Source organism: Hipposideros armiger, unplaced genomic scaffold (genome assembly GCF_001890085.2).
Source record: "Hipposideros armiger isolate ML-2016 unplaced genomic scaffold, ASM189008v1 scaffold_474, whole genome shotgun sequence".
NCBI classification, from domain to species: Eukaryota; Metazoa; Chordata; class Mammalia; order Chiroptera; family Hipposideridae; genus Hipposideros; species Hipposideros armiger.
Window position 1 is genome coordinate 768796 of NW_017731824.1, and position 18312 is coordinate 787107.

Consider the following 18312-nt stretch of genomic DNA (forward strand, 5'->3'; position numbering starts at 1 on the left):
AAGCGTTTTCTTCATCTTTCAATGGCTTTTCTCAAAATAACTTTCTTTACATGCTTACCTACTGTTGAAAGTTTCTTTTTTGCTGAAGTAATTTCTATTGCTCAAAATCAAAATGGAGAGAATACTGATTACTTAACATGAAAATTCCTTTGGAAAGCATACTTCAAGTTTTTCAACATAGATGTCCTTTTACACAGTGATGCTTTCCTGCCCACTTCATTCATGGCTGTGCCGCTTTTGGAGTCACTTATTGTGAAAAGTTCCCATAGTCCCTGAAGATAGATGAATTTGCGGTTTTTTACAGCTAACGCAATTATAGCAGTATCTCATTTGTAATGTCACAGTAGCTATATTAATGTCGTTTGACGATCTTGTCTAAAATTCACAGAGTATCTATGTTAAAGTATGACTTTATTTGCAATTGCAGAAAGAACGAGAGAAAATCCTTGAATACAAGCGTCAGGTACAGAACTTGGTGAACAAGTCCAAAAAGATTGTGCAGCTGAAGCCGCGTAACCCAGACTACAGAAGCAATAAACCCATTATTCTCAGGGCTCTGTGTGACTACAAACAAGACCAGGTGTGTACTCGCTAATTCAGAGCAATACAAAAGCTTTCCCTTCCTCTACATATAGATTTTTGTCAATCAAGAGAGCAGAATTTAATCTAGGTTTCAGTGAGCACCGTAGGAAATGTCTTTTCTTTTGTATACAAAGCAGCAAGCTGCTGAACAAATGCTTTGTTCGAATTACATGGTAGTTGTCAATATTTGGACAGGATATTTTTGGCGTTTTTTAAATTATTCAATTTTCAACCTTAATACTTCCAATATGAAAATTTATTTAACTGTGATCATTCTTTAAATTTCTGAACATAAAAGAAATGAGGAAGGTGACCAGTATGCTGGATACAAAGTGAGTGTCATTGCAGATTTTATGTAGTAATTGACCATATCAATTCTGCAGGCTCTGTGGTAAACACAAACATTTATAAAAATATAGAATAATGGGTTTTTAGTAATTATTCATTACTAATTATTATTATTATTACCACAGTTCTACTTTCTTATAGAAACTATGGAGGATTTAAGAAATATAAAATGTGTTTAGTTGATTAGATAAATCTTATAAAACAGAGTTTATTCTACCATGCAGAAATGTTTTAAGAGCTTTTGTGGAGAGAAGTAAGAAGTATGAGTTGAAATGGAGGTTGAAATACATAAATATTAAGGTTGTTACATTTTACTAGTTAAGATACTTGTCATATTTTAAATACCCGTTTTAAGAAGCTATATAGAGTTAATTTAGAAAAGAGGAGGCTGTTAGATGCTTGAATTAATTTAGAAAGTTATTTTTCTGAGGACCTGATACCAGAATTCTTTTATTTTTATGTAAAAATTTTGAGACCAAATGAATGAGCCAAGTGACTCCCACACACTAAAATCTAATATATAAAACGTGAACTCACAAACATAGAAAAGCCACGGGGTGAGTTTTTGCTTTACAAAAGTACTCTTCACTTTATGGATGGATGGATACCCCAGGCTGTCTTTGGAAAGCTACTTCACCTAATTCACTTTATTGTACAGACCTTTCAGGCTCACATGTATTATTTAAAGCATCAGTGTTGCCGGATTGTGTAAAGATTACCTTCATGTGAGGAAAAAAATAATACGATAAAAAGCTCAAACAGTTTGCATGTTTTCATCTCTATTTGTATCGTTGAGGAGAAAGATACAAATGTGTACTCATGACTAAAGCCACAACACGGATGGGGTTGCTTGCCTTACAGAAAATTGTGCACAAAGGGGACGAGTGCATCCTGAAGGACAACAATGAACGCAGCAAGTGGTACGTGACGGGCCCGGGAGGCGTGGACATGCTGGTTCCTTCCGTTAGTCTGATTATTCCTCCTCCGAATCCTCTGGCCGTGGACCTCGCTGGCAAGTAAGTTGTTGAAGTTTCTTGTAGCCGTGACATGAATGACAGTGGGAGAAATAGGGCAAATGCTTCTAGAAGACACTTACATACACGGTTCCTTACGATAACCTCACACCCCAGAGGAACCTCACGAAGGTCCCCTTACATTGTCTTACAATTTTATGTTGAAGATACTATAGTTTTTATGGGAGGATAAAAAGAATGTCTGACTGTAGCAAGGCTGGACTATATAGTAGGTTGTCAGAAAAGTCATGATGTATTTTTTTCTATGTTTTTCATTGCAAAAATGGGTCATGACTTTTCCGACAACCCAATAATTCTTGTTATAGACTTTAAAAGCATTGTTTCAAAGTTCTTCCCTGATTAGACAATCAGTAATTTTGCCTGTAGCCACAAGTATAAAATGCCCCTGATATCAATATTTGCTCATCAATAGGTGGAACATTCATTTTACAGATGGTCCATGGCAGATGCTTGGAAACCGTCAGTTATGGAAATCTTCAACCACCTTCAGATTAGGGAAGGTCTCGTAATGAGCCCCATGTGCTAATTTCCAAGCTCAGGCAGCCGTCAGTGTTCCCGACCACTTTCTCCCTGCTGTTCCACCCAGTCAGTGGTAGACTTCTGTCAGTTAAAAAGTCTGTGCTGCAAACAACACACAACAAAGAAATTGTACTGTCTATTTTGATCAAAATGATTCGCACTATTTCTACGAATGTAGATCATTGAGATGTACTTTTGGGGAATAAATTAGCCCAAATGCCTTGAAATGTTGACTGTTTTGAAAATTATCCATTCGCCCTTAATCTGTTAGCTCTTGTTTTAGTTTTTTTGTGCATTCAAGTAAGCGTGGCCACGTTTCCTGTTTGGGATAAAGTTTGAGAGCTGGGCTTAGTGTGATTTCCTTTTGTGTTGACTAGGATCGAGCAGTACTACGAAGCCATCTTGGCTCTGTGGAACCAGCTCTACATCAACATGAAGAGCCTGGTTTCCTGGCACTACTGCATGATTGACATCGAGAAAATCAGGGCCATGACTATTGCCAAGGTAGGTCCCCAGGACCAGTCAGGTTGCCTGGAGGAGGCACAGGCTACTTCCCACCCTGCATGCTTCTATCTGACAGACCTAGGGGTGCAGCTGCTGCTGTTGTATCTCATCAAGAGAGTCAGCTCAGGTTGCCATAGAGGTTCTGGTCTGACTGACATAGAATGGGAGGAATTCCCATGTGGCTGGTTATGGAACAAATTACAGTTACCTGACAAGCCAGTAGTACCTGTGGGGCAGGCACGTGGTCCTATAATATTCTGCATCCTGCTCCCTGTTCTTAGATGTACTGGAAAGTTAGGTTATAAATTATTGACTGTTTATGTCCCAGAAGTAAAAGAATTCTTAGATGAATACCAAAGCACTAGTTACTCAAGATCAGTGGTTATCAAATTGGGGTCCAAGAATCCCAGGTGCGGGGGTCATCTTGGGATGACTGGGGTGGCAGTGAGGAGAGGGGCACGAAATGGGTCGATTTTGGCTCCCCTTAACTTTTCTCTTTTCAGTCAGAGCAGCTTTGCTGTGATCTGCCTTACATTTGGGGCTTCTGAGTAATATTTCTTTTGAAGAATAAAATTCTGTAGGAAAAGAAAATTGACAGCCCATTGCTATGTTTCTTAGAAGCAATATCTATACCCTCAAAGACCTTTTGTATCTTAATGGGCCTATGGTGAGCGTTGCCTCAAGCCCCATCTAGCACCGGGCATTTTCCAGCAAACTTGTCCCTGGTCACACTATGGGGGCCACCATAAATCACTTCTGCCTGGTTTACTTCCAGCTGAAAACAATGCGGCAGGAAGATTACATGAAGACAATATCTGACCTTGAGTTACATTACCAAGAATTCATCAGAAACAGCCAAGGCTCGGAGATGTTCGGAGATGATGACAAACGGAAAATGCAGTCGCAGTTCACGGATGCCCAGAAGCACTACCAGACGCTAGTGATCCAGCTCCCCGGCCACCCCCAGCACCAGACAGGTCAGTCTGGAGCACCTTTCTCTTCGTATCAACCCTACATGCAGTCTCTTTTAAAAAGAAAGTACTTGGCATAAAACTAATTTCAGAATTATTTCTTTGAAAAAGAATAAATCAAAAGTCATTTACGCTAAGTTTTCTGAATCGAATCAGAGGACGTGGCTACACTTTTATGGAGTAATGGATTTTTTTGAGGCCTAACAGCCTTCTAACTAGGAATTCTCTGATTTTTGTGGTCCTAACATATTTTCACAGTAACCACAACTGAAATCACTCATCTTGGTTCCTGCCCAGACGTCAACCATAATAAAGTAATTGAAACCAACAGAGAAAATGACAAGCAAGAAACGTGGATGCTGATCGAGCTCCAGAAGATTCGCAGGCAGATGGAGCACTGTGAGGCCAGAATGACTCTTAAAAATATCCTTCAGGCTGACCAAGGGTCTTCTCACCATATCACAGTGAAAATAAATGAGCTGAAGGTAGCTATTCATTAACATTTTGCCTGATTCTCGGTATATTTATATTTATCTGCAAACTAATTTAAAAACCTTCTGGTTTAAATATTTCTAGGCAAGACTATTAATTTTCAAGAAAACAGGATTTGGGTGTGATTTCTTTTTTTCTTTCCCATGCTCCCAAATTTGTAGAAGTTTTATCAAGCTGGGGATTAAGCCACCTTTGTGGGTTGCTGAGTCAGGCTACAGGGTTCTTCCTTTGTGCCATATCATACTTTGTTCATTTCAGAAGTTTTCACAAACATTAATTTGGTTTCTGCCTAAAACAACCTATGATGTGGGTTAGACAGGTAGAATTCTCTTTACTTATAGACAGGAAACTGACACTAAGAGATTTGGTTGGTGGCATAAAGTCTCAAAGCCATTGACAGAGCCAAGACTACAGCCCAGGTGTTTCACCTCATAGCTCAGTGATCTCTGCCCAGATAAGCCTGGGCACTGCATCAGAATGTCCAAGGTATATATTCTAAGTAAGAGGGTCAGTTACACAGCGCTGACCAGGCCGTCCTGAAGAAGGAAGTGAAAGGTCAAGTCAGTCTCTTTCTTGAACCCTTTACATTTAGTGAGCATTTTAAGGACAAAAATGATCATAAGAATCACACGGCTAAATTAAAAGAGCTTTCCTTCTTTTCTGACAGAGTGTGCAGAATGATTCTCAAGCAATTGCTGAAGTTCTCAACCAGCTTAAAGATATGCTAGCTAACTTCAGAGGTTCAGAAAAGTACTGCTATTTACAGAATGAGGTATTTGGACTGTTTCAGAAACTGGAAAATATCAATGGCGTTACAGATGGCTACTTAAACAGGTAATCCCAGCTAATGCTGATCTCACATATTTTGCTTTGTTCCAGCTTCACTTTGTCAGACTTCATTTGCTTTTTATGCATGGCTTAACAGAGCCTTTGCCTGACAGTTTCTCTTTTCACAGAGGCTTACTTACATTCTTCTGTGCTTTTGAGAAAGGGTCTGCTAGCCAAAGGTGTTAACTTCACTGTTCTGAGATCTAATGTATCTTAACTTACAGCTAAGGTATACTCTAAGGGCCAGAATGTAGAATTCTTCAGTTAATGCAAAATGGTGGTCTGAAGCATGATAGAGGGGGGAAAAATATATTGCTCCTGCAGCTTATAAACTAGGCAAAATAAAATTTTATCTGCTTTAGTATTGTTCTCTTTCATTAATGGTGGCAGGAGCCAATGTCCAAAGTTGAATGAAATGACCGCAATATTATTTGCCTCTTTTGCTTTTTATAGCTTATGTACCGTGAGAGCTTTACTCCAGGCTCTTCTCCAGACAGAAGACATGTTAAAGGTTTACGAAGCCAGACTCACTGAAGAGGAAACTGTTTGCCTGGATCTGGATAAAGTGGAAGCTTACCGCTGTGGACTGAAGGTAATGTGAAAGGATGTAACAGTGGCCCAGTTTGCGGGAAATAATCCAGGATTCAGTTCCCAATTACAAAGTTTCACTAAGTTTTCATGAGTTTTGAGGATTACAGATTTCATTGGCCACACATTGATGTCAATTGTTAATCTCTAGTACACTGTTTTTCAGACTGTGAGCAGGAACTGTGAGGAAGGAATTTGTGGTGAGATTAGTCTGGGGAATGTTTAGTGAAACATAGTTAAACTGGTTTCTTCACTATAGGGCTTCTCAAAACCATTAATACATTAATATATATTATAATTATTCAGGAATGGAATGGAGTGTGATATTTAGCATTTCTCAAACTAATTTGTACATTGAATCCTTTTTAATGGAGTAGCACAAGGAACTAGATTACCGGCACAAATACTGGGAAATGCAACCAGTAAATATAGTTCTTGAACTGATGGTTATTACTTTAAAATACGAATATTATAAACTTTTTTTATATTTGGTGACTTGCAGTGTAGTATAAAGTAGGAGATGAGATGAATTTGTACTCTTTTTTTTCCCGTATGACAGAAAATTAAAAATGACTTGAACTTGAAGAAATCATTGTTGGCCACCATGAAGACAGAATTGCAGAAAGCCCAGCAGATCCACTCCCAGACTTCACAGCAATATCAACTTTATGACCTGGATCTGGGCAAGTTCAGTGAAAAAGTCACACAGCTGACGGATCGCTGGCAAAGAATAGATAAACAGATAGACTACAGGTATGCCAAACCCCTTCCATACCTTCTTCCCATTTGGTTGTTCCCAAGATAATGTCACTTGAAATAATCACTATAAAAAATAGTGGGGGTCAGCCGAGTGGCTCAGTTGGTTAAGAGCTTGCTCAAGAGTTTGAGCTCTGAGTTAACAGTAGTTCGCGTCCCAGCCCAAGCTGAGCAGCTGCTGAGCTGCCAACAGGTGGCAGGATGGCTCAGCTTAAAAAAAAAAAAAAAAGTAGTGGGATTGTTGTGTGTATAAGTTAGGCATAGTAGGTGTTCTTTTTATGGACTTCTTGTAGACAGCTTTGTTAGAAATGGAAAGAGAATACCTCACAGTAGCCAAGCTTGAACCAACCCATGCCAGGTGCCATCTAGGTTCTTAGGGAAATAGTGGAAACCATTGATCAAGCTCTTTTGTGTCCTATAAAGTCTTGTTATGACTGTTGGAAGAAGTAGATTTGAATGAGTGTTCTCTAAAAGTTTATGAAAATTAAACCTTTTACAAAAGAAATGCCTTCCTGCAAATGAGGATTTAAAAAAAATCTCCACAATCTTGTTTGAAGTTCATTTTACTAGCAGTGCTTTTTAAAAATCTCTTTATTGATATAAAAGTCACACATCATACAATTCACCCATTTAAAATGTATATATTGTATTGTCAGAAAAGTCATGATGCATTTTTGCAACGAAAAACATAGAAAAAATACATCATGACTTTTCCGACAACCCAATATAATTCACTGGTTTTTAGTATTGAGAATTGTGTAACCATCATCATAATCTAAATTTAGAACATTTTCGTCACCCCAAAAAAGAAACTCTGTACCCACTAGCCAGCCTATTTTGCGTCTGTAGATTTGCCTGTTCTGGACATCTCATACAAATGCAATCATACACTATATGGTTGTCTGTGACTGGCTTGATTCACTTAGCGTAATGTTTTCAAGGTTCACACATGGCATAACATGTTTCAGTACTCCATTTCTTTTGATGGCTGAGTAACATTCCATGTATGGCTATAGCACGTTTTGTTTATTCTTTCATCTGTTGATGGATATTTGGGTTGTTTCTAATGTTTTACTATGATGAAAAATGCTGCTGTTATGAACATACATAACTTTTTGTGTGGATGTATGTTTTCATTTCTCTTGGGTACATACCAAGTGAAATTGCTGGATCATACGGTCACTCTGTGTTAAATACTTTGAGAACAGAAGCAGTGCTTTAACAATTTTAATAATTTTACCTGTGTTTTCCCTAGACTATGGGACCTGGAGAAACAAATCAAGCAACTGAGGAATTACCGTGACAACTATCAGGCTTTCTGCAAGTGGCTCTATGATGCCAAACGCCGCCAAGATGCCTTAGAATCCATGAAATTTGGAGATACCAGCACAGTCATGCGATTTTTGAATGAGCAGAAGGTATAAGCCAAGTTGTCATTTCATAGATGTTTTGAAATTATTTGGATGTAAGCTGTATTTTTCTTTGGTTTTCATAGCAGTGCCTAGGTTTGAAATGATAAATATTTAATATTACTAGCCCACTTGTGAATGCTTAAAGATTGCCCAGAGGAAAAACAATTGAGGTATTTACAAAGAAATGCAATTATGAACATAGACATAATGTTGTATGTAGTAAAGTTATAAATTGAGGGGAAAGGACCAGAAAAGAGTACTGACTAGAAGGCAATCTCTTAGGTAGATAATAAGAGTTGACGATCTTCCTTCTCTATACTGAATAGAAAAACTTGCTCATCTCCTAAGGTTTAACTGTGAAAATATGAGGTCAGTACATGTAGGAATAAACTGAGGGAAAAAAATAACAGTAGTGCAAGAGTGAAATAACATTTATTTAAAAATATTTATACACTTTAACATTTGTAAATGTTTTATTCTTTATATAGAACTTGCATAGTGAAATTTCTGGAAAACGAGACAAATCAGAAGAAGTACAAAAAATTGCTGAACTTTGTGCAAATTCAATTAAGGTATGCTGGTTTTACAAAGCATGTTGGTATTTTATCAAGAATATTATTAACTGCATTATTTTCTGATTCAATTTCAAGATTATGAACTTCTTGAAGATAGTGATGATAGATTTTATATATTCTCACCTGAACAAACCATAAAAATTTGTTATCCGTTAACTTAAATTCATTACACATTGGCAATATCTATAGGAATGGTCTGGTCTTCATTCTTTAGACTGATAGTTGTGCAAAATTAGCTATAAAGATGTACTGCTTGGTTTAATAATATAATGTTAACTGCTTGGGCATTAACTGCACCTGATAGCCTTTGGGGTTGGTCATTAGAAATAGAGCTTGATGATTTGAAACTGTGGAATTGTAGCTGTCAGTGACTCCTTTTAAGTTCATTAGATATATTTTTCTTAAACTTTATTATTCTTCAGGATTATGAACTCCAGCTGGCCTCGTATACCTCAGGACTGGAAACTCTACTGAACATACCTATCAAGAGGACTATGGTTCAGTCTCCTTCTGGGGTGATCATGCAAGAGGTATACACATCGTTACATATCTCTGAGGGCCTGCCCCTCCTCCTTTCTCTTTTCTCTGTCCTTTTCCTGTCTTCCCTACAGTCCTTGAACTCATCACTTGTTATAGGGTTCCACTCAAAAGGGTTCAATAGGTGGTTATGCTCCTTGTAGTGTGAATCATCAATATGTGATGCATTTTAGGAAATTATCAGTAGAAGTCTGAATCTATATGTTAGAGTCTTTGCAGAAATTGCGCTTAAACTCTGGGTTTAGTGATGGAGACTTTTAAATAGTGGTTTACTTAGTAGATGTTTAAAAGACAACTTCTTCCCAAAGATGTCAGAAAACATCACCTGTCAGATGGTTTAGGGGAAACACCCTGGAGTGATGAGGATGGAATACGATGTTCTTAGCCCTTTGTTTTGTTGTACTTTTAGAATTTGGCATTAGCATGCATGAAAGAAGGGAATTCACTCTTTAAATTATAATTTTACTATTTCATTGTTTTAGAAAACAAAATCAGTCACCTTGCATAGGATTGTTTTGGAATGTAATATGTATTTTCCCCCTTTCACTCCTTCTCTCCAAGGCTGCAGATATGCATGCTCGGTACATAGAACTATTTACAAGGTCTGGAGACTATTACAGATTCTTGAGTGAGATGCTGAAGAGTTTGGAAGATCTGAAGGTAATTTACTTTATTTCCTTGGAGCATCAAAAATTAAAATGGAATAGAATCTTATTATTCCTGCCTTGTTATATAACATGAATTTGGATATACTCACTGGTGAACTGTATTTCCTCTATACAGTTAGTATAATACAGTTTGCTCATTAGCCCGGGGTTAGTCCCATTTAGTACACTGTTCTAAATGGATTTAGGTAATATTTGCATAATTACAGCTACTTTACCTTGCCCCAAACCAGTAATTTCATTTAATGTTTGGTCAAGGAATTAGCTTCATTTCTTTGTGTTAAATTAAGAATAAACACCCTGGATTAGCTGCATTTGAATTTGTCATGTGGAGTGATTAATTTATTCCTCATTTCTAGTACTTGAATAAAGTTTATATGGAAACTTACTTTATACCTTGAAATAAAGGAAACATGATTTATGAAATCATAAGCTTTTGATCTTGAAAGAAATTACCTCATTTATAAATGAGGAAGCTGAAACTCAAAGATATATCATTTGCTAAGATCATGCAAGCAGTTGATAGAAGAATTATAAGGAGAATACAGATTTTTTGAATTTTTGTCAAGTAGTTTTTGTCTTATATTACTCTTTATGTGTGTGCACATGCGTATGTGTGTATGTGCATGTGTGCGTATGCATGTGTTTGTAAAGAGAAATGAGAATGTACATTGGTCTGGGACGGGATGTACATTGGTCTTGTGATATGAGGTGGTTTTCTTTCAACATGTTTCTTATTTCATTCTCACAGCTGAAAAATACCAAGATTGAAGTTTTGGAAGAGGAGCTCAGACTGGCCCGAGATGCCAACTCTGAAAACTGTAATAAAAACAAATTCCTGGATCAGAACCTGCAGAAATACCAGACGGAGTGTTCCCAGTTCAAAGCAAAGCTCGTGAGCCTGGAGGAACTGAAGAGACAAGCTGAGCTGGATGGAAAGGCAGCTAAGCAAAATCTAGACAAGTGCTATAGCCAAATAAAAGAACTCAATGAGAAGATCACCAGACTTACTTATGAGATCGAAGATGAAAAGAGAAGAAGAAAGACCGTGGAAGACAGATTTGACCAACAGAAGAATGACTATGACCAACTGCAGAAAGCAAGGCAATGTGAAAAGGAGAGCCTTGGCTGGCAAAAAATAGAGTCTGAGAAAGCCATTAAGGAGAAGGAGTACGAGATAGAAAGGTTGAGGGTTCTTCTGCAGGAGGAGAGCGGCCGGAAGAGAGAATATGAAAATGAGCTGGCAAAGGTAAGAAACCACTATAATGAGGAGATGAGTAATTTAAGGAACAAGTTTGAAACAGAGATTAACATTACGAAGACCACCATCAAGGAGATATCCATGCAAAAAGAGGATGATTCCAAAAATCTTAGAAACCAGCTTGATAGACTCTCAAGGGAAAATCGCGATCTGAAGGATGAAATTGTCAGGCTGAATGACAGCATCCTGCAGACCACTGAGCAGCGAAGGCGGGCTGAGGAAAATGCCCTTCAGCAAAAAGCCTGTGGCTCTGAGATGATGCAAAAGAAGCAGCATCTGGAGATAGAGCTTAAGCAGGTCATCCAGCAGCGCTCTGAGGACAATGCAAGACACAAGCAGTCCCTGGAGGAGGCTGCAAAGACCATTCAGGACAAAAATAAGGAGATTGAAAGACTTAAAACTGAGTTTCAGGAGGAGGCCAAGCGCCGCTGGGAATATGAAAATGAACTGGCTAAGGTAAGAAACAATTACGATGAGGAAATCATTAGCTTAAAAAACCAGTTTGAGACAGAGATCAACATCACCAAGACCACCATCCACCAGCTCACCATGCAGAAGGAAGAAGACACCAGTGGCTACCGCGGCCAGATAGACACGCTTACCCGAGAAAACAGGAGCCTATCTGAAGAAATAAAGAGGCTGAAGAACACTTTAACCCAGACCACAGAGAATCTCAGGAGGGTTGAAGAAAACATCCAACAGCAGAAGTCCACTGGCTCGGAGTTGTCTCAGAGAAAGCAGCAGCTGGAGATCGAGCTGAGACAGGTCACTCAGATTCGAACAGAAGAGAGCCTGAGATATAAACAATCTCTTGATGATGCTGCCAAGACAATCCAGGATAAAAACAAGGAGCTAGAAAGATTAAAACAACTTATAGAAACAGAAACAAATGAACGAAAATGCCTGGAAGATGAAAACGCTAAATTACAAAGGGCCCAGTATGACCTACAGAAAGCAAATAATAGTGCAACAGAGACGATCAGCAAATTGAAGGTTCAGGAGCAAGAATTAACTCGCCTGAGAATCGACTATGAAAGGATTTCCCAGGAGAGATCCGTGAAGGACCAGGATATCACCAGATTCCAGACTTCTCTGAAAGACTTGCAGTTGCAGAAGCAGAAAGTGGAAGACGAGCTGAATTGGCTGAAGAGGACAGCCTCAGAAGACTCCTCCAAGAGGAAGCAGTTAGAGGACGAGCTGGAAGGCATGCGGAGGTCTTTGAAAGAGCAAGCAGTAAAAATCACCAGCCTGACCCAGCAGCTGGAGCAGGCGTCCATTGTTAAGAAAAGGAGTGAGGATGACCTTCGGCAGCAGAGGGACGTGTTGGATGGCCACCTGAGGGAGAAGCAGAGGACCCAGGAAGAGCTGAGGAGGCTCTCCTCGGAGGTCGAGGCCCTGAGGCGGCAGTTGCTCCAGGAGCAGGAAAATGTCAAACAGGCTCACTCGAGAAATGAGCATTTCCAGAAGGCAATAGAAGATAAAAGCAGATGCTTAAATGAAAGCAAAATAGAAATTGAGAGGCTGCAGTCTCTCACAGAGAATCTGACCAAGGAACATTTGATGTTGGAGGAAGAACTACGGAACCTGAGGCTGGAATACGATGACCTCAGAAGGGGCCGAAGTGAAGCCGACAGTGATAAAAACACGACCATCTCTGAACTAAGCAGCCAACTGCAGATCAGCAACAACCGAACCCTGGAACTGCAGGGACTGATTAATGATTTACAGAGAGAGAGGGAAAATTTGAGACAGGAAATTGAGAAATTCCAAAAGCAGGCTTTAGAGGTATTCACAAACATTTGATCACAGCTCTACTGTCTCTCCAATAATTCACTCCATTGTCATCTTATCTGAACTGTACCCTTGCTCCTGATGCTTGCAGAAGGTCTAATTTTTCTTTTTATCACTGTACTACTATCTGTCATCATCTGGACAGCTGCTCTCGAGTAATGTCAGTGCTCTTTGCCTTTCTATCCTGTTACTGCATCAAATGCCAATCTGTGTGTAACCTGTGCTTGGCCCTGCTTTCAGAACTTTTAGCATGGGTATAACATCTGAGATCACTTCCTCTGAGTGTTTCACTCTCTTTTCTAGAAAATAGCTCTTACTTAGTGAGCTATGACCTACATTTTTAACTAAAATTCTCCTAAATAAAAGTCATGTCATAGGCATTTTCTATGCAATTTTGAAATCATGTTTTCTCTTTTGCTTACATGATTTTTCTGCATGCAGTATTCTGTTGCCTTGCTCATGGCCTTTTTGTTTGGCTTTTATATTTTTAACCCCTAATTTAAAAATAACTTCTTTAACTTCTAATACATTTGACTTCTATAGACAGACAGTATTTGTGTGGGGCTGGGTGTGGGGTGTGCATATATAGCCATAGATTTTTTTATTGCTTTTTAAGCATGTTATTATAGCTGTAACAGTTGAACTGTAGGTATAGCAGGTGTAATTACCTGGAACAAAACTCCCCATACTTTTTCAAACCATAATTACTGTTAAGAGTAAGACAGGTCTACAACTTCTAGTTTTTTTTTTTGTTTTTTTTTTTAATGGAGAAAATAGTAAGTATGAAGCCATTTATCAAAGTGGCAACATATATCTACAGAATTTTTTCATGAACTTGTAATATAACAAAATAACAGTATAACCAGGGAAAGCAGAGAAAGGGAAAGTAAGTAAACAAGTTTTAAAAAGTAGGAAAAGAGGTTAAATTATGATGGTCATATGATGTATAATCAAAGCATTTTTTCCCCCATTTCTTTCTTTTTAAATTCTAGGCATCTAATAGGATTCAGGAATCAAAGAATCAGTGCACTCAGGTGGTGCAGGAAAGAGAGAGCCTTCTGGTGAAAATCAAAGTTCTGGAGCAGGACAAGATCAGGCTGCAGAGGCTGGAGGATGAGCTGAACCGTATGAAAGCAACTCTAGAGGCAGAAAGTAGGGTGAAACAGCGCCTCGAGTGTGAGAAACAGCAAATCCAGAATGATCTGAATCAGTGGAAAACTCAATATTCCCGCAAGGAAGAGGCTATTAGGAAGATAGAGTCAGAAAGAGAAAAGAGTGAGAGAGAGAAGAACAGCCTCAGGAGTGAGATCGAAAGACTCCAAGCGGAGATCAAGAGGATTGAAGAGAGGTGCAGGCGAAAGTTGGAGGATTCTACCAGGGAGACACAGTCACAGTTGGAAACAGAACGCTCCCGACTTCAGAAGGAAATCGACAAGCTCAAACAGCGCCCATATGGGTCCCATCGGGAGACCCAGACTGAGTGTGAATGGACTGTTGACTCCTCCAAGCTGGTGTTTGATGGACTGAGGAAGAAAGTGACGGCGATGCAGCTCTATGAGTGCCAGTTGATTGACAAAACCACCTTGGACAAACTGTTGAAGGGGAAAAAGTCAGTGGAAGAAGTTGCTTCTGAAATCCAGCCTTTCCTTCGGGGTGCAGGAGCTATCGCTGGAGCTTCCGTTTCTCCTAAGGAAAAGTACTCTTTGGTAGAGGCCAAGAGAAAGAAATTAATCACTCCAGAATCGACAGTTATGCTTCTGGAGGCCCAGGCAGCTACAGGTGGTATAATTGATCCCCATAGGAATGAGAAGCTGACTGTTGATAACGCAATAGCTCGGGACCTCATCGACTTTGATGACCGTGAACAGATATATACAGCAGAAAAAGCTGTCACTGGTTTTAATGACCCATTTTCAGGCAAGACAGTATCTCTTTCAGAAGCCATCAAGAAAAATTTGATTGACAGAGAAACCGGAATGCGTCTGTTGGAAGCCCAGATTGCTTCAGGGGGTGTAGTGGACCCCGTGAACAGTGTCTTTTTGCCAAAAGATACAGCTTTGGCCCGTGGGCTGATTGACAGAGATTTATATCGGTCCCTAAATGATCCCCGAGATAGTCAGAAAAACTTTGTGGATCCAGTCACTAAAAAGAAGGTCAGTTACATGCAGCTGAGGGAACGGTGCAGAATCGAACCTCACACTGGTCTGCTCTTGCTGTCGGTACAGAAGAGAAGTATGTCCTTCCAAGGAATCAGACAACCTGTGACTGTCTCTGAGCTGGTAGATTCTGGTATATTGGGACTAGGCACTGTAAATGAACTGGAATCAGGTCGAATTTCTTATGATGAGGTTGGTGAACGAATTAAGGACTTCCTTCAGGGTTCAAGCTGCATAGCAGGCATATACAATGAAACCACAAAGCAGAAGCTAGGCATTTATGAGGCCATGAAAATTGGCTTGGTCCGACCTGGAACTGCTCTAGAATTGCTGGAAGCCCAAGCAGCTACTGGCTTTATAGTGGACCCTGTTAGCAACTTGAGGTTACCAGTGGAGGAAGCCTATAAAAGAGGTCTGGTGGGTATTGAATTCAAAGAGAAGCTCCTGTCTGCAGAGCGAGCTGTCACTGGGTATAATGATCCTGAAACAGGAAATATCATCTCTTTGTTCCAAGCCATGAACAAGGAACTCATCGAGAAGGGCCATGGCATTCGCTTATTAGAAGCACAGATTGCAACCGGTGGGATCATTGACCCGAAGGAGAGCCATCGATTACCAGTTGACATGGCATACAAGAGGGGCTACTTTAATGAGGAACTCAGTGAGATTCTCTCAGATCCAAGTGATGATACAAAAGGATTTTTTGATCCAAACACTGAAGAAAATCTTACCTATCTGCAACTGAAAGAAAGATGCATCAAGGATGAGGAAACGGGGCTCTGTCTACTGCCTCTGAAAGAAAAGAAGAAGCTGGTGCAGACATCACAGAAGAACACCCTCAGGAAACGTAGAGTGGTCATCGTTGACCCAGAAACCAACAAGGAGATGTCTGTTCAGGAGGCCTACAAGAAGGGCCTTATAGATTATGAAACCTTTAAAGAACTGTGTGAGCAGGAGTGTGAGTGGGAAGAAATAACCATTACAGGATCTGATGGCTCCACCAGGGTGGTCCTGGTAGATAGGAAGACAGGCAGTCAGTATGATATTCAAGATGCTATTGATAAGGGCCTTGTTGACAGGAAGTTCTTTGACCAGTACCGTTCTGGCACCCTCAGCCTCACTCAGTTTGCTGATATGATCTCCTTGAAAAATGGTGTTGGCAACAGCAGTGGCATCAGTGGGAATGTCAGTGATGATGTTTTCAGCAACTCCCGACATGAGTCAGTAAGTAAGATTTCTACCATATCCAGTGTCAGGAATTTAACCATCAAGAGCAGCTCTCTGTCTGAATCCCTGGAAGAACTGAGCCCTATTGCAGCCATCTTTGACACAGAAAACCTGGAGAAGATCTCCATTGCAGAAGGTATAGAGCGGGGCATTGTGGATAGCATCACTGGCCAGAGGCTTCTGGAGGCTCAGGCCTGCACAGGCGGCATCATCCATCCAACAACCGGTCAGAAGCTGTCCCTTCAGGATGCGGCCTCCCAGGGCCTGATTGACCAAGACATGGCCACCAGGCTGAAGCCTTCTCAGAAAGCCTTCATTGGCTTTGAAGGTGTGAAGGGAAAGAAGATGTCAGCAGCAGAGGCAGTGAAAGAAAAATGGCTTCCCTATGAGGCAGGTCAGCGCTTCCTGGAGTTCCAGTACCTCACTGGAGGCCTAGTTGACCCGGAAGTGCATGGAAGGATAAGCACAGAAGAAGCCATCAGAAAGGGGTTTATTGACGGCCGAGCAGCTCAGAGGCTGCAAGACACCAGCAGCTATGCCAAAATCCTGACCTGCCCCAAAACCAAATTAAAAATATCCTATAAGGATGCTATGAATCGCTCCATGGTGGAAGATATCACCGGCCTACGCCTCCTGGAGGCTGCCTCTGTTTCATCCAAGGGCTTGCCTAGCCCTTATAATATGTCTTCTGCCCCTGGCTCCCGCTCAGGCTCCCGCTCTGGGTCCCGCAGTGGGTCCCGCAGTGGGTCACGGAGGGGAAGCTTTGATGCAACAGGGAATTCTTCCTACTCTTACTCCTACTCCTTTAGCAGTAGCTCTATTGGGCACTAGTAGTCAATTGGAAATGGTTGCTATACCTTTATTTACATGAATTTTCACTTTATTAAATAATAAAGAAAATCTAATGCTTGCAATACAGTGATAGAATTTTCTATGCTTAAGCAAACATAGCCATGGTTGAAACCAAATAGTAAAGGCTGTTCTGGCTTTTTCTTAGCTCATTTTAACTAATGTAATACACTGGATGTAGTGTATATGAAGTGGTAATCAGTTGTAAGGATAGAACAAATTGAATTTAGAATGTGTTTCTTCTCTTCTGTGTTTAGATTTTTGATCCATTCTTCTTGAATTTATTGGCCTATAATACAGATTTCTGTTCTGGGGGATAAAAATTAAATTGATCATTGTTATTTTAGTCATCATTCTGTTTCTCATCTAAGTATTTCCATTTTCTGCATTAGGAGAAAATTACCCCTCCAGCCTCCATCCCCCCAAAATCCACCCAAACCTAAGCATTTTGGAATGAATCTCCTTTAGTTTTAGAATGTGGATTGTATGACCCATATACTCTAATGTATCTGTTTGGTTTGGTATTAATTTCACTGTATGTGCATAATAGCGATCTTTGCTTTTCTTTGGTCAAATTTCTGTTTATTTTGCTTGTCATTTTAAATACACTTTAAAAAGGTGTCTATGAAGTTTGCTATTCTGGCAATAAACTTTTAGACTTGAGATTTTGTGTTTTGATTTAATGACATGTTTATACACACAAGAGCATTTAGCAGCAGCTTTTTGATTATTATAAAATATATCTAAAACCACCTGTTTATGAAATACATATTAAGAAAGACCATTTACAAACTATTTTAGTTCTGAAGTCTTGTTAGAATTTGGTCTTTGAAGTTAATTTTTTCTACATTTCTTGAGTGCCTGTTGTGTACCAGGTAGAGTCATTGGGAAGAAGCCTGTGTAAAGAGGCCAAGCTAGAGGTCAATACCTAGTTCTATTGGGTTGTCGGAAAACTCATGACATTTTTGCAACAAACAATATAGAAAAAATACGTCATGACTTTTCTGACAATCCAATAGTTTATTCTGAACAGTGAGTACCAAATAGCATGGGCATAAGACATCATCATAATATTTAAAAAACATGAGGTGGCTAAGATTCTATTTTGGGTATACTCAAAATACATGGTATTTTATTTTGTCCCCTATAAGATTTGTCCTTGGATCTATGAAAATAGTTCCTGAAGAGTTCTTGACTCCCTGTTGAAGGACGATGGG

At 39.7% G+C, this 18312-nt stretch overlaps 1 protein-coding gene across 2 annotated transcripts in view; it reads left to right on the plus strand.

Moving 5' to 3' along the window:
• DSP (desmoplakin) overlaps positions 1-17758 on the plus strand; it is a 42189-nt gene extending 24431 nt beyond the window's left edge. Inside the window, exons 11-24 of one of the 2 annotated variants that reach the window (XM_019666555.1) lie at positions 428-580; positions 1792-1946; positions 2861-2987; positions 3763-3964; positions 4217-4443; positions 5118-5284; positions 5732-5870; positions 6426-6619; positions 7878-8040; positions 8523-8606; positions 9032-9139; positions 9708-9806; positions 10563-12857; positions 13856-17758. In XM_019666555.1, the coding sequence (XP_019522100.1) occupies positions 428-580; positions 1792-1946; positions 2861-2987; positions 3763-3964; positions 4217-4443; positions 5118-5284; positions 5732-5870; positions 6426-6619; positions 7878-8040; positions 8523-8606; positions 9032-9139; positions 9708-9806; positions 10563-12857; positions 13856-17077 (7335 nt within the window). In that variant the 3' untranslated portion in view covers positions 17078-17758. The remainder of the gene's footprint in view (positions 1-427; positions 581-1791; positions 1947-2860; positions 2988-3762; positions 3965-4216; positions 4444-5117; positions 5285-5731; positions 5871-6425; positions 6620-7877; positions 8041-8522; positions 8607-9031; positions 9140-9707; positions 9807-10562; positions 12858-13855) is intronic. The other variant, XM_019666556.1, reaches the window with a different exon arrangement.
• Positions 17759-18312: the final 554 nt, after the last annotated feature.